At 30.5% G+C, this 24,175-nt stretch overlaps 1 protein-coding gene and 1 long non-coding RNA gene across 3 annotated transcripts; one reads left to right on the top strand and one right to left on the bottom strand.

Moving 5' to 3' along the window:
• The first annotated feature begins 9,233 nt into the window (after window positions 1-9,233).
• On the top strand, window positions 9,234-11,778 carry LOC141535043 (uncharacterized). Of its 2 annotated transcripts, XR_012480537.1 has the most exons (5): window positions 9,241-9,348; window positions 9,706-9,887; window positions 9,978-10,108; window positions 11,467-11,548; window positions 11,643-11,778. It is a non-coding gene; the product is annotated as an uncharacterized LOC141535043 (long non-coding RNA). The 2 variants fall into 2 exon arrangements; XR_012480538.1 differs by lacking the exons at window positions 11,467-11,548; window positions 11,643-11,778 and adding an exon at window positions 9,496-9,636 and having other exon boundaries at window positions 9,234-9,348; window positions 9,978-10,098.
• Window positions 11,779-17,423: 5,645 nt separating this feature from the next.
• On the bottom strand, window positions 17,424-19,445 carry LOC141534108 (uncharacterized). The gene is made up of 3 exons (XM_074253245.1): window positions 19,433-19,445; window positions 18,454-19,336; window positions 17,424-17,530 (listed from the first exon to the last, which is right to left on the bottom strand). The coding sequence occupies exons 2-3, from the start codon at window positions 19,118-19,120 to the stop codon at window positions 17,424-17,426; spliced, it is 774 nt and encodes a 257-aa protein (XP_074109346.1). The 5' UTR covers window positions 19,121-19,336; window positions 19,433-19,445.
• Between the last annotated feature and the right edge of the window lie 4,730 nt (window positions 19,446-24,175).

Raw genomic sequence — 24,175 nt, 5'->3', positions numbered from 1 at the left:
AATTGATCATGTTGTCGTCATCTACTATAATTGTATTGAACTACTAAGATAAAATTCAAAAGTCTGGGCAAAAGAAACCTGTGTGAATGGATGCCTGTGTAAATGATCTTCTGCGCTAACGGATGCCTGGGTAAGAGAAACTCTAGGTAAATGGATGTCTGGGTAAACGATGTACTGTATTTCAGAAATCTGGGTAAGCGCAATTCTGGTAAAATTATTCTGTCCAATGTTAGATCTGGGTAATCGGATTGTGGGCTACTGATGTCTACCCTTAATTTTTAAAAATAGATAAAAATTGTAGAAAAATTTCTTTTTAAAAATTTTAAATATAAAATTTTTCAAACGTCACCAAAAAAAAATTTTTTTTACCCTGATAGCCACCTCATACTATAAGTTCTTGTAGTTAAGTGATTGCAAGATAAGTTAACGTCAAGTCCACAAATGCCCATTCTCATATACAAGTTGATAATAAGGTAGTGCCGATATTTATAAACAAATTACCTATAAGCTTATAGTAAACTTGGATTAAAAATTTCGGTCAACTTAACGGAAATTTTTTCAGTACAATTCTTTTGAAGTAAACTTGACCATAATTTAACGATGAGTAGTAGATTAACACTTATTGCCAACCTACTTTTCGTCAAATTCCCTGATAGCCAGCGCTTTCTCAGTAAGTGTTGACTCCCAGCAGTTACGGTTAAGTTATACATCAAGTTGGCGGTAATTCTTCACTCAACAACAGTTGTAAGCAAATTGACAGAAATCTACGGCCGCAACTTGAATACAAGTTAACAATCAAACTTGTAGTTAAATTTCCTTTCAACTTTACTACAATTTGAAGGAAATACTTGTACACCAAGTTTTGACGTCTATTTGCAGAGTAAGTTATAGGTAACTAATAGGTAATCACTCGCTTTGCCAACTCTTTCCGTCAAGTTTGCTTCAAATTGCGGACGTAGATTGACAGTAAGTTATAGGTAAGGTGGCTATCAGGGTTAGATTATCTGAGAATTATATCATGAGGTGGATATCAAGGTAAGTTTACAGATTCCTAGAATGTACTTACAGTTGATAAAGAAGATTTTTTCAGTACTCACTGCAAGACTGTGAAGGATTGCGTCAATAACATAGGCATTTGTTCGAAATTAAAGATTACATTCTTACCCTGATAGCCAGCGCTTTCTCAGTAAGTGCCCTGATAGCCACCTTACCTATAACTTACTGTCAATCTACGTCCGCAATTTGAAGCAAACTTGACGGAAAGAGTTGGCAAAGCGAGCGATTACCTATTAGTTACCTATAACTTACTCTGCAAATAGACGTCAAAACTTGCTATACAAGTATTTCCTTCAAATTGTAGTAAAGTTGAAAGGAAATTTAACTACAAGTTTGATTGTTAACTTGTATTCAAGTTGCGGCCGTAGATTTACGTCAATTTGCTTACAAGTGTTGTTGAAAGAAGAATTACCGCCCACTTGATGTATAAATTAACCGTAACTGCTGGAAGTCAACACTTACTGAGAAAGCGCTGGCTATCAGGGTAGCAATGCTAAAAAAAGAGTAAATTCCTGTAAATGATGTTACAAAACTTTTTAGCATTTGTATGTTACTTTTCAAAACTAACTCTCTTCAATGTATAAAAAAAAAAAACAAAAGGTAAAAAATGACCTCGGGTTCTATTTACCTTCGACCTACAAGATACAGCCCTCGAGGGTTTTATTTGATTATTCCCACAGTGAAACGGAACTAAATGATTCGAGGTAGAGAGTGATATCCGGTATAGGTCCTTTCAGGGGTTGAAAAAATAAAAATAGTTGACAAAAACAAACACGCATTCCCGGTAACAAAATAAAAAAAGAACCCATAGAATCTAAGATTTCCCGGGGGTGAGGAAATTTGTGAATCGTATGCTCCAACGGACAATGCTCTCTCACTTTTTATCATTTCTTTTTATCCTCTCACTCCAGGCATACCATGCTCAGTCACTGCTTTATGCAGCTCTTTGTTCCTCAACACACTAGACTTTAACTCTTGACTCCCCACCGGTTCCCACCACTACCTTCGCTCGCTTTTTTCCGGCTTTTCCTTTCTCCAGACTTTTCCACTCTCACGAGCACACTTCCAACGTCTTCTCAACATTAACTTCAATTTCGATGAGAGCACTTACAATGATTCACTATTTTATACCAACCAAAACATCAATATTCATTTTTGGCTCTACAACATTTTACTTTTATTCAAACTCAACCATTTATTTACTTCTGGGACATTTTGACCTTTTAATTTATGAAACAATATATACATATAATTTACATTAGGCTGCATCGAAAAAATCTACTATTTTTTTCTCGAATGATCTTGAAATTCCATTAGAAATGGCCAAAAAAAGATCCAATCTACATTCGAGCTTAGTTCGAATTTTTCAAAATCTATGAATTGAAATTATCCAATTTCTGTTTAAGGGGACCCGGGCAAAAGGGTCCCCTAAATTTTTTTTTAAAAAAGGTGAATAATAACTCATTTGAGGAGGTAATTTTCAAAAAGGTATCTTTTCATATTTTAAAAGAGCAGTTTTTTGAACTTTTAAATATTAATTACTTTTAGAATTATAAAGATTTCTAAATGAAAATAAAATTGTAGCTTTATAACCGATAGCACTTTATAGCTAAATTAAACCAGTTAAATAAAAATGCTTATAATTGAAAACAAACAGTTTTTTGTCTCGGTTAATCAAAAATGAAAAGATACCCTTTTAAAACTCAACTCCTCATTTATACTTTTGATAATGATTAAAAGTGGTTTTTTTCAAAGAAATTGTCATTGATTCTAAAAAGTAAGAAAAAGAATTAAAAAGAACGGTTCATTAACAGTGAAGCTACACGATTTTTCCTATTAAGAAAAAAAAAATAGCAGATTATTGATGGAATGATTTTATTAAATTGTTTTTAATTCTATAGCTTCACTGAAAGTTGATCTTTGAAAATTCATAATTTATAATTCGTAAATCTCGGCAGTCGCATAGTGACTGCAGGTTGTTAGTAATTTTTTAAGTTATTAATTTCTAAAGTTAAAACAGCAAATTTATAAACACCTAATCGCATTATTTTTGTTTGTTGAAGTTGATTCTCAATTTTGGTTTTTATAAGCCAATTAGATATATAAGTCTATTATACTACTACAGAACAAAATTTAATCATAAACAATAAAGTTATCGGATCATCAATGAGAAGAACGAGTCAGCAAAACAATGTCGTGAACATTTGCCTCTGATTAATCGATTTCACAGTACACCGAGTAGCAGCGTGTAAAGACCCATGACTCATAGTCTAGTTCACTTGCGAGTTGCGAGGGATTATATCTGAATAGTCGTGGCAAGGATCCTTCCCCTTGACTCACAATAAAATCACTTTATAAAATACAGACTACTAAAGTTATTTAAGCCTTTTGTTTCTCAGTAGTCCATTTTTTTTTTACTGAATTGATTTATTTATTCCTTTTTAAGGCGGACCGATAAAATTTGATTATTATTAATTGTTCTTGTACATTTTTTGTTTACAGAAAAATTTCTAATTGACAAAAAAATATTTTTTTTTGAGCAATGGTTTATCAAAAGACACATTGAGTCTATAATGATATTAAAAAAATTATTTGAGCTTCAAAGATTCTAATCGAAATTTATTGAATTTTAAATTAAATGTCTTGAAATTGTATTAAATTTAAAAAAATTATCGGAGTGCGACTTTAGAAAAAGTTAAACGATATTAATTCGATTTAAGTCTCATTTAGTTAGAATTAGTTTCTTTCGAGAAAGATTTGCTGAAAATTGTAGGCTCTATCCTGATGACTAGGTGGCTTATGCTGTTCTTTATTTTGCGAACTTTAATGACCATCTAAGCTCAATCATTTATTTTATTAATCTTCAAACTAGATCAAAGGTAGACAAAGGTTAAAGATACCAGTCTTACACGCTATTGTTTGTAGACATTTTTTGTTTCATTTTAATATCTTTATATGTTTAATTAAAATATTTTTAGATATAGTAGCAGCAAATGTCATTCTCTTCGTACTTGAGAAATCAAAAAATTTTTTCGATTAGTGTAGAAGCTGTATAATGATAAAGTAGAGATTTTTGATACATTTTAATCTGCAGAGTTGCCAGCAATATTAACTGCGAATTTTTTTAGATTATATAAGAACTAATTAATCAAATACAGTTACGAAAAAGATCTTAAGTACTGTGAAAAAATCATTTCAGCGATTTTAAGATCTGTATGTATATTAGAGCTTTGTAAAAATGTAGCTTTGTAAGAACTGATTGTACGCATGCGCATACCTATCATTGGTCAGTGTAAGAAAAAAGTTCACTGGACTCAAGAGAAAAAATCCTAAACTAAGAATACTATTTTGAGGAAAATAATGATCTTAAAAGCGGTTGATCGTTAATTTTCAAACATGTTTTGTTCATGTATAAGATTTAATTAAAAAAAAAAAACGATTCGCTTTTCAATAGATAATTTAATTACCTATCGAAGAGCGAAGCGCTTTTGTTGAAAATTTTCATTTATTTATGTATAAAATGGTTTTTAAGATTCCATTTGTTGTGCAAGTATGACAGAGATATTTTCGTTTGACCAATAGAGGGCGAGAGAGAAAAAAGTGTAAACCCTCCTTAAGTCAAGAAAAAAAAATCTTAAGCCTAGAGATTATTTTTAGATTAAATAAATTTTTCTTCGTTTAAAATTTTTTTTTCTTCAACCAAATTAACTTTTTATCCGTTTAGTTTAGTGCGAAAATTTTTAATCTCATAAGAATATTTAATTCTTCATCCTTCAATATTTATATTACATTGAAAGAAAGAAAATTTACTGTCCAGAAAGTAATTTTATATCCGGAAAATCCGTTCAAATGAACCATCCAAATTTATTGATTTCTTGACAAAAACATCAATATCTGGTTTCATTATTATGGGTAAACATATACAAGTAGTTATTTTTTTTTAATTTATTAAAAAATATTTTGATGTATTGGACCAATTTTTCAGACAAGAAATATATTCTTAATAATTATCAAGTGTGTATATTTTTTTGTGTCAGCTGATAGAAAATTTTCTTAGCCCTTTAGCACTTGGTTTTGAAATCCCACTCTATACTACTACCGTAGCACGAAAACGTGTAACAAGAACATAAAAAAATACACAGATTCAATATCAATACATTTTTCAACTAGAGAAGTATCAATGTCCGCCAAGTGGGGTTAAAATTGGTGGAAGGGTATTCACGGTGACACTAATACGCTCGCGTGTCACTCACACAAGTTCGCAGTGCGTTGTGATTCGCTCCATCTCCACTAACCACACACGAAGATGTTTCAAGACTCCCTAACTCTAAAGAATGATGGAGAATCTAGCGGTAGCAATTGTTTAGGAATAGCGCATGTAAATTATATTCATATTTAAAGTAAAAATATTTTGTGCAATTACGAAATTTAATACAAAGATTATTTTTCTGTAAAAGTTTCCTGTACTGTATCCGGAGTTCTTTTAAGAAATATCAATTCATATTATCGATTAAGTGCCATGTATGAATATAACACTTATAAGAAAACAATTCACAGCAAAATTTTGCTTGCAATGAGTATGACAGATTTACCGAAGAAGTGAAAAACCTCAAAAGTTCTTACAAGTTTAACTTTACCCTTGGATAACTTTTAAAGGAATAGATTTATCGAAAAATTATAAAAGAGCTTTCTTGCTATTTTTTACTAAAATATGCATCGATCATTTCTGTACTGCTATTTATTCTAGGGATCGAAAATTAATTGTAAAAAGTACAAAAAAAAATCCCATGTTATTTAAATGAGAAATGTAACATAGTTTTCGCACGGTTTTATATGTAAATTAAGAACTTTTTTTGGTATAGTATAATTTTTTTTTTTGAGGGTAAAAATAAAAAGCCAACTTGGGAAATGATAGACACCCTAATATACATACTAGCTTTTTGCCACTTTTCAAATTAAAAATTCAACAAAAATCTTTCGTAATTAATACACAGAACTTGAATCAAGAGAAAAATTCTTCAACCAAAAAAATAATTTTGAAAAGTTTCATTGTTTTGAATCAAGACGAAAAATTCTTGAATCAAGTAAAATTTACTTAAACCAAGGAAAATTTCTTAAGAGTTTTTCTACTTAAATCAAGGAAATGAAGTTCTTCAAAATTCTTTATTCAATTCAAATAATTTTTTTTTCTGTGTGTAGTTTTTTTTTCAATTAATTGAAATTGTTTAAAGTGGGTTTTCTGAGTATTGTTCTTAAATTTGGATCGATTGTTGTAGAAAATGAAATTTGTGAACAAGATAGTTTCAGAGTTATTGAATTTCAAAGTTTTTGAGGTTTGTATAAATTACACTCTACGGGATATCGAAAAGTTTGCTTGTATACATGATTATAACTAAGAAAATAACTAAACTAACATTAATCAACAAATAATAAATTTTTTAAAAACAGTTTGATTCAAAATAAAAAAAAATTTGGAAAATCTAAAAGTGCACACCTCATAATCTCATTTTCTATAATAAAATTGATTAAAATAAAATACTTTTAAATCTTTTGCGCTATTGTCTATCCAGAAAAGAAAGGTACTGCACATGTGTTGTAAACGAACCTGATTTACATAGATGTAGATAAACAAACGATTAGTGAATTTTTAGTTTATTGCTAATTATAAATAAATTACATTGAATTAGACTGTCATATTTGAAAGGACTTAATTTTAAACCATACTGAAGCGTATAAAAAAATATACTTGATTAGTTAAGGTACTACTACCGTTACCACAAGAGTCAAATCCCAAAGCCTAACCTTATTTGATTAACGTAGTAGATTTTCTTATACTAAATCACGTTGAAGAAAGAGAGACAGAGATAACTTTTGAATGTGTTTTATTAATAAATATTCTCATATGTTCGGAAACCATACTGATTGTTATAAAATATGTTTTAGATGTTATTTTCTCTCGTTGTCTTAATTTTTATTAGAATCTGTACGTCCAATTTTGTGAAATAAATGCAAGTCTGTGATTTTCCATAAGGATAAATGGTAAAGGCAAAAATGTGTAAATATTAATATCTTTTTTTCAGGACTCGCCAGGCTTCCAAAAATCTTACTGCTTAATTATGATATTATAAAGTACCAATTTGCCAAATTTCATTAAATTCTGAAGGTCAATTCTAAAACCGGTAGTACTACCATAAGTTTTTCGGTAGTTATCGTGACCACACCGGTTTCCATACATACATTTGACAGTCGGACGTCCACGGAATAATTTTTTTAAACATTTTTTTTTGTTTCTTTAAAAAGCAAAATGTCTTTTAAAAATTTCACAAATGTTGAAACTAATATTTTTTTATGACATTTATGTGTAAATATTGTTCCACAAGTGCGATAGAAAATAAATAGAGACAATTTTAGTTCAAGAAATCGCTTGATTTTTGTAAGGCGACAGTAGAGCACAACCTCATCCGCTTCGCTTGTGAGACATGCAATAGTTTAGTTAATATCCACTCTTATAATTTAGATAAAAAATATATCATGTAAGCAAACCATTCGTAACGTGATTGGTCAAATATATCACAAACATGAAAATATATGCAAACCGTAAACTCAGGCGCGCGCAAATTTGAATTCTAGTGATTAATAAATTAATAAAGCATTCGAAAATGCTCACAACTAAAACTAAGTGAGAGATAGTAAAAAAAAGCACAAAAAAAGTAGAAAATATACGATATTCAACACGCTGAAGTGTGTGTGATGGTATTACCTGAATAGAACTATTTTTTTGTCCATGTAAGCAGGCTATAGTGTAATATAGTAGACGTCAAATTAGTCCTATAAAAAATTGATTAAATACATGGTAGTTTGGCTTAATAACACCACTAAAACTCTCATTTAAACACCATCTTGAGTAATAAATATAAAAATAATAACAAGATATCAAAAAAACAAAGCTGCCGACTATTAGCATGACTCGTAAATACTTAATATGCCTCGCAATTAATCACCAGATTAACCGTTAAACGCGTATCAAACTCTATATATCCCAGTAAATCTCACGCAACATATCTCAAGGGGAAGGTCTCTGCTAACTCGGTCTGTTGACTTATGCCGTTTAAATTATCGCTGACGTATATAGTTGGCATACTGCTCACCAATACTAATGCCATATCTATACTACTAACATTGTCCGTACTAACATCTATCCTCTAGGCTACACCGTTATTCTATTTCTCATGTTACATCGGGTTATATTGTATCGTACAGTATAATATAGCACAGTATATATTGTATTGTATTATATTAATACCCATACTAATGCCAAAAAGCATATAGACCTATAGACCGAATAATACTGTAGTCTAATTGTCATGAGACGTGGTATGCTTGTAAGGTTAAAACATCGTATCGGATTCCCTGAACGTTCTATGACAATCTCTCTCGTTGTACCAAACACCATATACTCTCTCTCTTCCTTTCTTGTACTGACTACTCACCCACACTTGTACTCACGGTTATATCGACGGTTATATCAACCCCTTTTACTTACTACGTCGACGACAGAGAGTTACTCACCACCCTCACGACACCACAATAATAGGTACAGGCGACGCTTCATCGATCGCCGTTCGAGTCGCGTCGGTCGTCCGGCCGCCATCTCCTGACTACTCTGTTTGTCCATTTCATTTATATTAACGCAAGTCTCTTTGTTCTCTACGTAAAATACATCAATACTTACACTGACGCAACACCCAACACTCGCACCCAATAAATACAAATACAAACACAAACACCCATTCATTTTAATCATCTTATTCTCTACCTACGGTGAGAGGTTATAGGTGTGGTATAATTATAACTATTAATAGATCAGGCTCATGCAATAAAAAATAATTTAATCAACTCTCTTGAGAATTATTTTTAAATTACGGGACAGAAATAATTTTTTTTTCATTACTTGACGGTTTAATCTGACGTAATTTAGATTAATAATTTTTTAAGCTATTGCATAGCTTTTATCGCGGGCTTTGAGCGCGGCGACCGAACCAAGAAATTCCGTAACGAAAAAAACCTAACAATCGTCTAACGTCGTTTCAGTTCGGTAGACTTCGGCACGGTGTTTGTGTACGTGCGACTATACGTATGCGTGTAGAGTTTACACTGTATAGGTATCTATCATCTATGTACAACAGTGAATAGCTGTACGCGTAAAATTTGTGTACAAATTGTTTTGAATATGAATAAACAAAGTGCATTTATTAATGAAGAAAGTGATGAAAAAATAGTGAAAGAAAATGAGTGAGTACTCTATATACATAAATTTTATTATAATCACAAATGCAGTATTTTTTGAATTTATATATAATACTGCTATAAAAATAACCTAAAAATATTTGATATTAAAATGAGCGATCTTAATTTAGTACCTTTGTTTTTTGTGTATAGGTAATACACATTAATGCCGCACAGAGAAAGTATATATGATATTTTATATCTATATAAATGTTCATCGCGCAAAATCCGATGATGAAACTCTTAAAAATATCGTTTTTTTTGTTCAAATTTTTTGAATGAATAATTGTTTTGGTGTGTAATTACACTATTTATACCTAATTATTTATACCTATTATTTATACCTAGCTATTTTCGTTTTAGAGAAGAAATACTTAAAGAGCTGAAAAGAAAAAGAAATTGTGAACGTCAAAGGGCATATTATCAGCGTCAGAAAGATTTGAAGAAAAATGAAAAAAAAAAATAAAAAAACCAATACCAAAATCAAATGCTGAACGTCAAAGGAAATTTCGTCAACGTAATGCAGAAAAATCTTACGTGGATATGTAATTTGATTTAATAATAATATTTAAAAACAAATTGTAATATATGCCTTAATATTATTCAACTTTACGATTTCCTCATTTTTTTCACAGGAAAACACAAAAATTGGACAGTAATGAAGAGAATGTCGTGCAATGTAGGGCTGTTGAAAATATAGAAAATGTAACGCTACAAGAAAATCAATTTCACAGCCAACAACTTCAAATTTATGAATATAAATTTTGTAAGATAATAAAAATATTTTGAACAATATTAACTTCTCATTTATTCAATAAAAGAAAAAAATTTGTTTTCTTATCGGTCACCACGCTCAAAAAGTGTAACTTAAATTAATATCAAAGAAAAAAAAATAGCTTAATACTGCATGAATAAAATAAACAAATAATTATAATTGCATAAGTTGATAAAAAAAGCTATGCAATAGCTTTACCGTGGCAGTCCCCGAGTGCCACATGTGTTTTTTTTTTTTAATTTTTCTTTATGAGACAAATTTAACAATTTTTGATATTTATTTTATTTTATTTATCATATGATTTATTTTATTAAGAGATTTGACTTATATACAACAAAAAGTTTCAAGGATAGCCTGCAGGATCAACCATCATACAGATTTTTTTTAACTGTCGAAAATTTTTCTCAACTCAAATAATTTTTTTCTTAAAATTTTTGCAAAACTATTATTAGATATAAAGTCAATTATTTTTTAATGATTAAAATAATTAATTAAAAAAATTTTTTTTTAATTACCATTTATTGACATTACTTAGAACGTTCTGGATATTGCATGATTTTTTTTTAAAGAAATAAAAAAATAGGGAATCAATTAAAAGTGGTTATTAAAAATTAAAGAATGAATTTATAACTTTCGATCAATTTATTGGAAACTTATAACTTGTTTTTTTTAATTTCAAAGCAAGTTAGAAAAATTCATATTTGTAAACGTGACATCTTAGCGCATATTCAACGTTCTTTTTCAATGAAAATATGAAAAGTAACGTGAATGAAATACAAATCAGAAATTTTATTACAGTACGGTTTAGTTTTTGCTCAATCTTTTTTACAAAATTTGATTAAAATTTAATTAATGGAATAAAAATCTTAAAAATTAAAATGCTAAATGGTATTAACATAATTACTTACTGGTGATGTTGAGTTTGAATATTATTAAATATGAAAGCACCCATTAATATCTCTAATTTTTTAATTTTTATTTATAATTACTCACCAAGCACAAACTTAAAAAAAAAGTTTATTTACAGAGATTATAATTGTACAGACTTTCGTGTATAAACGTCAGAATTTTTAACTACATATTCTTGAAATTTTGAATTTACACAAAATGAACATTTAAAAACTTTTATTCTGTAGATTGTATGAAATATAATTTTAATCACAAACATCTGTGATTATTATGTTTAATAATTTTGTAAGATTATTAAAAATTAAATTTGAGTTATTATTGTTCAATTAAATTTATATCTTTTTTGATCGTATTCTTGAATGAATTTATTCGCTTTGTATATACATCCAAACTCAACCAATCATGAACTGGAGACTCTAATACTGTATTTTCATCAACAGGTAATCTAAGCTTTTGAGAACTGATCACTTCTTCGACGATTCAATTTATTAAGATTTAGAATATTTTCCTGAGACTTTCGAGGTAATTAACATACTTTATGATACTGAGTGTTATCTCTTGACTTACAAATTGAACAAAGTAAACAGTCACTAAATTGATTTTATTGAAATTACAGTTCGTACAATACAACAAATAGTGTACTCCTGAAAAGAAACTGAACTTAATCATGTAATGGATTATAAAAGAGCGATCTTCATTTAGATTCCTACCAATTAGATACCTACTCATAGATTGTTACTGTAGCAATATTTATTCCTGCAGAAGAAATACTGTATGACTACTAAAACGATCTTTTAGATGGCTAGAGTAGCTATACTGCACCGAAAAAAAATTAACTTGAATCAAGAAAATAATTTTGAAGAGTTTCAGTGTCTCGAATCAAGACGAAAAATTATTGAATCAAGCAAAATTTACACAAACTACGAAAAGTTTTTTTAGTTTAAGAATTTTTCTACTCAAATGAAAAAGGTGAAGTTTTTCAAAATTATTTACTTGATTCACGTAAATTTTTTTTTGTATACATTTTTCAATTGTCTGCTTACAACACCCTCTTATCCGATAAAACATTCCTTTTCCTGCCAAATCAAGTGATACGAGTTGTTGTTTAGGATGACAATTAATTAAATAAAAAAATTAGGAAAACGGTTGACCCTAAAGGTCATCCCTGCAACTTTCCGCAAATTCCATACTTAAGCGCTTGAAAAAGCACTTCTTACGTTTTTGAGCTCTTCGAGCTCAAAAATATAATTTTTGTGTCATTTTGAGTATATTCCAAAAAAACCACATTTGAAAAAATTCTTTTGAAATTTCTCAAAATCTACCGGTTCAAATCGGTCCAAATTGTATTCCAAATCTAAGTTTAGCTAAGCTCTTTCGAATGGCGCTAACTGCGAGGAAAACCAATAACTTTCCGATCTTTGAAAATCTTCGATTTTCTTAGCGAGAAGTTAAAAATTGTAAATAATTATTTTATTGAAATATGTATTCATGGTTATCATGGGTATAAATATTTTATTTTGGAAGTTGTAAAATATGTCAGCACTCAAGATTGTACGGGAGGTCTAAGACTACAGTGAAACGTATAGTCCTTACAGCGATCTCGTATTGCTCTCCCAGCAATCCCGCTTAACTAATTTAGTCATCTAACGTATTGCTGTCAAAGCAATCTAGTAGATGGCTTTAGTAACAATTAAATAGTCAGTTAAATGGAAATAGCTACTATGGCAACATAGTATTACTCTAAGAGCTATAATTTTGTTTCCATGCACAATTAACTAACAAGTTCATTACTTCATTGGATTTTCAAAGAATCGAATAACGAAGCAGTAGAAGGTTATGGTCAAGCTATAAGCTACGATGTAAGGTGGCTCCAAATACTTTATGAATATTGATGTTAAATCGAAGATTCACTTCCGCTCCACAGTATAGGAATAAAGCTACCATTTCCATGTGACTATTGAACACTGCTAGAAGTATTGGATGACAAACATTTTTTATTTTTGGAAAGGAACCGCACACTCTTAATGATTATTCTGAGCAACCAAATGAAGCGGTGTAAAACCGTTGCACAATCAAGTCCGATCTATGTCCAGCGAAACGGTCAGGTATTAGCTAGTTGCCTATATTATTAAAAGTGTTGGATCGATAGACTAATAGACTAATGTCCCACCTGTAGAATAATCAGTTGAATCGAATATAAATATATATTTGATGATGTTTGATGTGTGTCGATGGGTGGACTATGGACTATGGAATATGGATTATGGGCGGACGTGTGTATTATAGATGTACCTGTTGTTATCATCAGACTGGTAGCATCGCCAAAGCCTAACCCAGTGAGTGTCTAAAATATTGGAATTTAGCTCGATAAAATATTTGCGGAGAGCAGCTAATATGTCAGGACGGGTAGACGGGTTATGAAGCAGCCTGTTGCACACTACTCTAGCTAAAACTGTCGCAGTTTTTAAGATTTTTTCCCCATTTTATTGCAGCGAAGGGGATTTACTTGCGTCCGTTTTTTGAATTTATTTTTAAGAACCAGGTGTTTTATTACTGTTGATCAGCTTAACGGCTCGCTGAGTAAGCTGATGTGAGTCTACAAGCTGCTGGAAAATAATTACTTCGCTTTTTTGATTAAATCATAGTCCAAACGGTATTCAAGTAGTACTAGCAGTGCTTTGATCAGCCTTTACTTCTTATTTCATTTTAGTTTTATTTACTTAGAATAAACTGCATAGACGTTTCTACTGGTAGATTAGTAGCTGAAAGTTAATGCGAAACTTAGTGATGTTTAAAAATGATATCTATATTGGTGTAAATTTTACAATAAAATATCTGCTGAATATCCTAAAAATGAACTTTAACACAAGTAGTAGTATCAATAGTAATTTAAAAATCAATTGTTGTAGCAAATTATTATAAATTATGTTTAAATAATCATAAGTCGAATTGAAAGATAAAAATATTAAATTAAATCATAAATGTTGATATAATATAAAAAAAATTACTTTTTTCGAAATTTTTCGACAATGATTTCTCTTGAACAAAGTGACCGATCTTTATGAAATTTGTTGCAATTAAAGTTATTTTTCGAAATTAAGAGCTGATTACATTTGACAAAAGATTGATGCTCCTGTAAAAAAGATATTTAAAAATAAATTATTTTTGTGAAAATTTTTGGAATTTCTCAAAATCTACCGAGCCGAATTGGTTCAAATTCTTAGAACATCTAAGTTTGGTAAGACCCTTCGAAATTTGTTTAGAAGTTGTATAAGATTTACTCACACAGACACATATTGATATTGATATTAACTGCTGTTAAATCAAAATAAGTTAATCATTACAAGAATTAATTACACCAACTATATTTCAATTTAAGCTACCAAAAAATTTTTATTGATTCGATCGTGAAAATCTTAATGGTAAAGAAAATTTAATTTTCACTGACAAAAAAATTAACTTGACTCAAGAGCCAAAAATCTTAGACCAAGAATAAATTCTTGAAATAAGAAAATTTTCTTAGATCAAGAATAATATCTTAACTCAAGAATTAATTCTCTTGACTCAAGAAAATCATTTTCTTCAAAATGGTATTCTTGGTTCAAGAGTTTGGCTTTTAAGTCATGTTAATTTTTTTATCAGTGTACGATTCGACAAAAAAACTACGTTTCTACGAATTAAACGACAAATTTATTCGACTTAAATATAGTTACACTAATAAAAAAGTTATAGTTTGATTCAAGAGCAAAACTCTTGAACCAAGAATACCATTTCGAAGAAAATAATTTTCTTGAGTTTATAGAATAAACTCTTTTGAACCAAAAAAGTATTTTCAGACCAAGAAATTATTTTTAAGTCAAGAATTTATTCTCTTGACCAAAGAAAATTAATGAAAATTTGTTTTTAGTTACGTATTAGCTTTTTACTATTTTCTCCTCCATATTTATCAATCATAAATTACCATAAGTTAATTGGTACATCTAATATATAAGAAATACATACAACCAAACATTTAAATGTTTACATTTAATTTATAATTAATTCAGTAAGTTAATTTATCAGTCAGCTTCCAATATTCTATCTCTCCATCTCTTATTGTGTGGTTCTATCTCAAGAACATCAACAAACTCACATCATCAGTAAGGCTGATGTTGACACAATTCGCCGTAGGCTACAGTCTCTCAAGAGTACAAACCGAGCCAAAACGGCATAGTGAATTTCTGACATCATGTGGCGTTAACAGTTGTTTAGTGTTATATCTTCAATTAATCTAAATCTTATAAAATTCTAAGTAACTAAACTATTTCAATTTTGATTACTTTTTTGTCTATTATTCACGAGCTTCAAACAAACTTTGAAACATTTTTACTCGCCCTACGTTTATACAAAAATAATTATTCCATCAAAAATTGTCTAATTTCACATATGGAAAATTTTCTATGTCTATAAATTGAATAAAATGAATGAACGAAGGATATCGCTGGTAATTTTTCAACCTTAAAGTGTCCTCTAAAATCCCCAAAAAATTCAAAGCACTGTGATTTTTTTTTATAGTGCCCCAAAGCTTTAAATTCTTTGTTTTCGCAAAAATCACCATTATGAGCAATATTTCGATTTTTATTCATTTTTTCAATGAAAAAAATTAAGAAAACGGTTGATCCTAAAAGCCATCCTTGAAACATCAAATTAAAGGGTATTAAATTTCCTAAAAGGACTTTTGAAGGAAATTATGAAAAAAAATTTTTTAAAGCCCTTAGACCTTTTTTCAGATGAAAAAAAATTTTGGAAAATTGTGAAAAATTTTTTCTTTTATAGTTTTCTTAGGATTACTCCAGACCCAAACATGATAAAAATTTTTCATGGTCATATCTGAAAACTAGACATTTGGAGCTACAATTTCCTTTTTTTGTTTTGCTGTACGATTATTAGCCCCGGAGTTACAGCTCTTTGAAAATCACCCAAACATTTTGAATTTTTTGTATATCCTTTAATTTTTGTGACTAATGTATAGTGATAAATAATATCTTTGTATGACCATATATGACCTAATTTGGTGAATTTTCATATCAAGCTATTTACGGACAAATCAGGATTATATCAGAGATTATAAATAAGCATATTAGGCTATATCAGAAAATTTTTACCCGGAATTTTAAATAAAAGTTTTATAAACAATCATTAAAATTATCATTATAATTGTAAATTTAAGCGTGGTACTCAACGCAGATGTTTCTATTGACAAATGGGTAATTGAAAGTTTACATAGAGTTTATTGATATTCAAAAAAGGGCATTTAATATTGTTTAACAAAAGAGTATGCATGTAAATAACACAGTAGGGTTGTAAATGAAGTAGAGTAAATGCAAAAACAAAATGTAATAGAGTGAACTGGCTCACAGTGTAGTGAGTAGTGAGTAGTGTTTTGTCGAACCTACAAATACGCAGTTTGTAGATTTATATGCTCACATAGATACAGATATATAGATATAGAGAGATGTGTTTGAAAACTAAACTTGGTAAGCGGATTGCAGAGGAACAATCGCGGTAATACGTATATCGGTTGTTGTGCAGTGATATCATTGAAAGCGTAATATCGGGTGGTCTTTGATGTGAAAAATACGTGGGTAAAGCTTTGATGCTTTTTTTTATTTCTATCAATATAGATCTATTTATGTTTTTGTTTATTCAGTCATATATTTTTCGTTAATAATTGTGCGTTATTATAAAATGTTATTCATACAATTGTTTGTTGACTCAACAGTATAGTAGAAAGAGGACGGTATTACTAATTAATAACTAATTTTTTTTTTTTTTTAAACTCAACAAATCCCGGAGATGCTTTAATTTATCCTTGAGCAAATAAATGATGGATACATAGATCATTATTTATTGTTCATTGTTTATTGTTTACGGTAGATTCAGTTTTTGAGAGGTATTATTATTGGCGGTGGAATGTAAAAAAAAATAAAAAAAATTTATGTTATTCTTCATAGGAGTTAAGAGTTATGGAAGGTTTATTTTGAAACCACAGTGGTAAGTGAAAAAAAGTAAAATGGGGAGAAAAAAATTATTGCGTGATAAAAACGCTACGTTCTACGGCAGCAACAGCAGTCACTGTAAATCAAATGGTTTAAAGTTTAGATTCTATGTCTCTATGTTACTATGCTCTTGTGATCCGTAAGGCTATGGGAAATAAATGAAAGAGCAAACATATATAGAAGGAGAGAGGAGAAAAGAAAATAACAAATGTGAGGGTTGCGAGCCAGCAGTGATGGACGCGAATAGGAGGTTTTGGTTGCCCTACGGTAGTAGTTGGTGTTGGCATTTTTGATATAAAAATCCGAGGGTTGAATCGTCTACTCGGATGTCCGGGTTGGTTGGAAGCATCACCGACTGGCTATTGAAACTGGCTGATTGAAGGCACTGCTCTCTCTGGACTCGAGTGGTGCTGACGACCTCCAGTATTAAATCCAACATTAAACTCGCCGTGGACCGTCGACGTGACTATAATCAATCGTCTTTGTGTTACCACTACACTCTGTACACATATAGCTATAGGTAGAGAGGTATAGGAGGTATAATAATCATGATAATAATATTTAGCTTGAAGCTTGAACCAGTCGCTTAGAAACGGATGTCAGTGTTAATGTGAGGGTGACCCGACAGTGAGAGATGCAAGATTGATATTGATCATTTGCTGGCAAATCGAGTGGACAATTTAACGGAACATCGGCTTAAGGGGGATAGCCAGTGTGACGCTGGAAAAAATAGGCAATTTTCGGGAATTTTTTTTACTAGGATAATAAAGGAATTTGGGGATCGGGTTTTTTTTGTTTTATAAAGTATATGTTGAGGATAATTCTCCGAAATTTTTATTCAAAAATATTTTGTTATCACAAAGTTATAAACATTTTTGTAGAGCACCAAAAAAATTTCCCCCTCCATTGCCGGTACTGTAACTCAAAAACGGATTATCTGAAACAAAAAAACCAAACGGCATTTTAATCTATAGGAATGTCGCTATCGTCGCACGTAGGGGATTTTGAAAATTTTGATTTGAGAAAAAATGGCGCCATATTGAAAATTTTTTCGTCTTTTTCCTCATTTTTTGGACTCAAACAGCCTTAAAAAATCTTAAAAATTAAAATTTTCAAAATCCCCTACGTGCGACGATAGCCACTAAGTAGACGAATACGGGGAAACAAAAAATTGAGAATCGGTTCATATTTACGAAAGTTACAGTACCGGAAAGTTTGAAAAAGTCGTTTTGAGAAAAACGCGAGTAAAGTTTTAAGAAGATTCTCGCAACTTTAAAATCTAGTCTTTCACAAAATATTCATACTCACATCAAACTATCAAGTCCTGGGCCATATGAGGGTTCTTCCTTCTTATCTTTAGTATTGACCTTGACTTTTTTATTTTTTTACTGGCCGTTTCCATGCGGCTTTCAGCAGCTTTAACCCGAGTAGCGTCGCGCTCAGCGCAGTATGAGTAGAGTGTTGGTCCTACTTTAACATCGAGATTCTCTAATATCTTCAGAGTTGCTAGAGCCCCATCATTGAATGTAATTGTTGAAATATATAAAGCTATTTCAACAATAAGGGAATAAGAAGAATTTGTTTTTGGGGCGAGCTGCCACACTAATGCATTGAAGCTTTCATTATTATTTTGTGTAAACCCACCGACACATCGTTCCAATAACTCTGGATTCGATAGATCTTCATAAATCGGTATTAAAGCTTCCGCAATATCTGCAGGAAGTGGTGGTTTTTCAACTAATGAGTCCAAAGTATTTGTTGCCACAGCTTTTTGAAATTGACACCACGAATTTGCACCTTCAGGACAAAGAAAATGCTGCGGATCTTCGGGTGATGAAAACTTGTGATAAAATGTTTGCCAAATAGCATTATACATCTCATCAACATCATTAGAATGACGTCTGATTGCTAAACCATAATACTTTGTAAATTCATTAATTGCTTTGTCCGTTAATCGACCTTTCCCACCTAAACTTTTCTGTGTATTTTCTTCTTTTCCTGTTTTTGTCTTCTTGTTAGTTCGTTGCTTCTTCAAAGCCCTTAGTCGACTGCCCATTCGTTTTTGCACGTGATTAATACATTCCTTTTTTTTTTATCTTCACCATGTCCCCATACGGTTTAGCATCACAAATATTTTTATACGTTTTAGTGTCACCATCACCTATATAGTTTACATACTTAACGTTATGTAATAACTCTGATCGCATAAACATCTCTTTTATTCCATCTACCTCCATTTGTCCAGAAGAATTTTCATGGTTTATTGGACAGTCTAGAGCATGGTCTTGCATAAATTGATCGTATTCAGCTGTTCCTTTTTTGAGCTCATTAGCGCACACATCTTACAATAACTGGATTTCATACTTACATCTACGATTTTGCCAGTGAAGTAACCAATTAGAGAAGATATACCAAATGAAGATTTAAACCCTCTTTTCTTCCAACTACCGTCACCGGAGACAGAAATTCCAGGAATGTCATTGGATTTTAAATGCTTGCAGGTTTCTTGGATTTCTTCTTTAGCAGCTTTTTTCAACACTAAATCACAACAGTTTCTAGCTGCATTTCTGATTTGTGTGACCAGACGATCGTAAAAGCTATGGAACATTGGTCGTGGTAAATCCATGAAAGCACAAAATCTTTCAGCTCCAGATAACCCAATACCAATTATCCGCATTGCAAAGATGAAACGGCGATTAATTTCATACGCATTCTTGATGAGTGGACATGAATTTATCAAAACTGGATCACATTTTTGCAGTTCACAACTAGTTTAAAACCTAATCCTCGAATACTTGTCTCAGTAAAGTTTACATCACCACCACACTTTTACACGATACACAGCCACTTAGTAAATTAAATATCGAAAAAAAATTTATAATTTTGTAGCTAATACTCGAATCAATTGTACAATCAGATTTTTGTGATAATTTCCTCTTGGAAGCACTATCACGTCGTTGAGAGCCAGTATTTTTTTCAGTTTCATATCTGTTGAGCGGTCGATTAAATTTTTTCCTGTCGTTTGGCAGTTTTCTTTCGTTTTTAATAACTTTACTTTGTTTACGATCCATTATTTAACAAATTTTTTTGTTAAATAAACAAAAAAAAAAGATCAGAAGATTTAAAAAAAATAAGTAAGTAAACAATAACGAGTACACTAAGAAACTCAATAAATTAAAGAACGAGTGTGTATTCATACAAAACAACTAAACTATGAGGTACAGTATCTCAACAATAAGAAAAAATATACGTTAAAAGTCAAATAATTGTAACGGTTGACAATCGTGAGGGAAAACAATCGCCAACCCGTACGAATCAAAGACGGAGCGAGCAGGCGACGTTTTCGTCGAAGCGCCGCGCGTAAAACGGTCAATCGACGCGCTCTTATAAAAATGACTATAACTCGAAAACTATTCGGAATTTTTCTATAAAATTTGAAATACATAATTTTGAATATATAAACTTCAGTTTAATGAAAAAAAAAAAAAAATTTTTTTTCCGAAATTTTACAGTGGCTATCCCCCTTAAACTTATTTGATTTTGTTTTAATTTTTTAAGTTATTAATGCAAATCATGAATTTAAATGTTTGAAGATCATTTTTAAATACTCTGAAAAAAAAAAAAAAAAAAAAAAAAATACTAAATTGAAGGAAAATATTTACCCAAAAATACTACCCTTGCTCCAAGATATTAAGTTTTTTTAATCCAAAAAATTGACTCTTGACTTAACGGAATAAAACGGTTAGATGAATAGAAAATTTCTTAGAAAAATTTTGCTCTACAGAAGCAATTTACGGCTTTGAAAAAAGATGTACGTTTATTGTGTTCATCTATGTTTAAAAATAACGTTTATATTCATAAAAATTTTGAAATAAAATATTCTACAAAATAAATTTCAGTATCAATCATAATTTTTACAAAAGTTTGGAAAATCTAAAAATACACACCTCATAAAGTTCATTTAAGGTAGTACTTAGTAACCTTGTTTGATTAACGTAGTAGATTTCCCTATACTAAATCGCGTTGGAGAAAGAGAGACAGAGATAAATTTTGAATGTTTTTTATCAACAAATATTCTCATATTCTCTGAAACCATACTGATTGTTATTAAATATATTCTAGATGTTATTTTCTCTCGTTGTCTTAATTTTTATAAGAATCTGTACGTCCAGTTTTGTGAAATAAAGTAAAGTTTATGATTTTCCATAACGATAAATGGTAAAAGCAAAAAATATGTAAATATTATCTTTTTTTCAATTCTTGGTAGGCCTCCAAAAATTTAAGTGGTTAATTAAGATATTGTTATGTATCTATATGCTCAATTTTGTCAAATTCTGAACGTCAGTTCTAAAACTGGTAGTACTACCTTAATTAGAAAAAAAGTAATTACTTGTATTACTAACTTTTAAAATTAAAAGGAAAAAAAAAAACAAATTTTTGAGAGCTGTTATAAATACAAAGAAAAATTACAAGAAGCACCCGTATAAAGTATTTGTGTTCTATGTAAAATATGTTATAAGTAACATTTTTTTCTTTTCAAAAGGATTTTTTTCCCATTTTGAACGAAAAAGCTGATTTCTGAACAAAAAAATATAGAGTTATCAGAAGAAAACAAAAGTATTCTTACTTTTGAAAAGAATTATTCTTGGATCAATAATTTCGTAGTGTTCAAAATAAGTTTTTTTGAAGAAATCAAAGAAGATTTCTAATTTAAAGTACTACTGAATAATCACCCACCCTACTCCAATCAGTTGTAGAAAAATATTTCCATAATTAGAAAAATAATTTAACGAGATCGATAGAAAATTCTTATTTAACATCTGCGGTCAATTTTTAGTGGGTGACTTTTCTAACAAAAGTAATGGTTGACTTCGTTCTGATGAGTGTTTAATGAATAGTAATATTAATTTGAACTTTAGACACCTGAAGTCAAAACATTTAACATCGATTGCTGTTCTATATAGAGCGATGAAGTTGAAGATGTTTAGCTGAGAGTTGGGAATATGCTCGACAATATTGTGGAACTTCGTTCCAACCTCCACTCTGAAGATACTTCCATTTCTGCAGGCAGAAAGTTAAACTGTAATTGACATTTCAACTTCATTCCAGCCCCTTAAACTTATATTACACCAACCATTTTGTAAGAGGATCATAAATAGTATTAATTATCAAAATTTAATTAACGAAAATAATTAGTTCTCGTTTATTCAAACAAACTATAATATTTTAATTTTCTTGTACCAAACATCACGTTATTGTGTGTAATAATGACTCGTACGAGTTAATTACAAAAATTGCAATTCTTGTCATGAGTAATGACTGTTTCGGAAAAGAGAGAGCTTTTACACAGTGGTTATATTAAATTAAAACATCAAAAGATCCATACGCATTGAATAATCAAAAAAAAAAAAATACTGACAGTTCAAAATTTCAATTTAGTTGCATTGTGACATTTTTGTGTTTATAATTGAAATTTTAGTTTGAATGACACAGAAGAACATCGGAGAATAATTTCATCCATCTATTTTTTATAAATAATTCATTTTTATGTGTATCATGCAGAACTGAATTTTCAAATGTTTGTCTTTTTTATGAATAAAGTCAACATATACAATTTTCAATTTTTATTTAGAGTCGTTTTTAACTGATGTGGTCATATCGCCGACTTTAACTGTTGGGAGTGGTACGTTGAGGACTTTTGTGTTGTGAAAATCTTAACCTACGCAACAAGGATTAAATCTCACCCAAAATGGTTTCCAAGAACAGCTTGGGACACGAACAGACGCCTGGCCGGTGAGTTAGTTTGAGTGCTCTATAGGCCTTGCGCCTTTGACCACTCGGCTAACGTCGCTGGTTCATGTATGATTTTCGAAAAATTGTACCAGATAAAATGTAATTAATTTTTTTTTTATGAAATTTTACTTCTTCTAATTAATAAATTATTCTTGATTCGTCCTAAATAAAATGTCACATTTCAAAAACTCGGTCATTATGCGAAGGAGAGGAGAATATTACTTTTGAAATCCACCGAATGGATGTTTACTTTATTAATTTGTAATTTGCCTTATGATTGCTGCGACCGAAATGTTAAGTATCTCACCAACCAAGAATTTAAATCTTGTATAAGTGTCGAGTCGACAAATCATGGAGAACAATTACTATTCCTATTGACCTCCGCAATCCAGCGTTTATTGCAGCATGACATCAAGGGTATAAATCATCGTGATGCAACTTTGATTCGACGGAGAATGTTCTGGATCCGTAATATTATAAAGTAATTTATTAATGGCAAAAATTCGTGTCTTCTTTGTAAAATTTCAAGAAATTCTGATATCGAGCTTTAATTTATTCTTACTAATCACAAATAGATTAATTAGATCCGGATTTTGATTAAATTTTATTGAGTAAGAATAACTTAACTTTAAACTTCACTAAGCTTTTTTTAGGTCTAAATTTGGACTTGGAGATTATTTTTTTTTTTAGTCTATTTAGCATATCACCGATTTTAACTGTTGGGAGTGGTACGTTGGGGACTTTTGGGTTGTGAAAAACTTAACCTACGCAGCAATGGTCAAATCTCAACTAAGCTGGTTTCTAAGACCAGCTCGGGATTTGAACGGATGCTTGGCCAGTGAGTTAGTACAAGTGTGCCATAGATCGTGCGCCTTTGAACCACTTAAAGAAAATTTCCACCAAATTTGGAGTCTTTAGAAGCAATAGTTTGAAAATTAAAAATTTTCATTGTTGATACCCACCCCCGCAACCCCCTAAGGGGTGATCTATCGTAAAATTCGTTCATAAACTATTTCTACATCTCATACAGAAGATTTCTATCAAATTTGGAGTCTGAAGGAGCTGTAGTTTAAAAATTGGAATTTTTCATTGTTAACGCCCTCACAAATCCCTTTGAGATAGGAATTTCTTAAAATCCATTCTTAGCTGACCTCTACATAGTAAAAGTAATATTCCTACCAAATTTGAAGTCTCTACGCCTTAAAGTTCCAGAGATATCATGATGAGTCACTATATACCTAAAAATCTATCTTATATATATAAAAATCAATTGCTGTGCGTTAGTCTCGCTAAAACTCAAAAACGGCTGGACCGATTT

This window comes from Cotesia typhae, unplaced genomic scaffold (genome assembly GCF_013202065.1).
Source record: "Cotesia typhae breed Kobodo isofemale line unplaced genomic scaffold, CoteBio_Ctyphae scaffold_13, whole genome shotgun sequence".
NCBI classification, from domain to species: Eukaryota; Metazoa; Arthropoda; class Insecta; order Hymenoptera; family Braconidae; genus Cotesia; species Cotesia typhae.
Note: the sequence above shows the minus strand (reverse complement) of the source record. Positions and strands in the feature narration are given on the sequence as shown.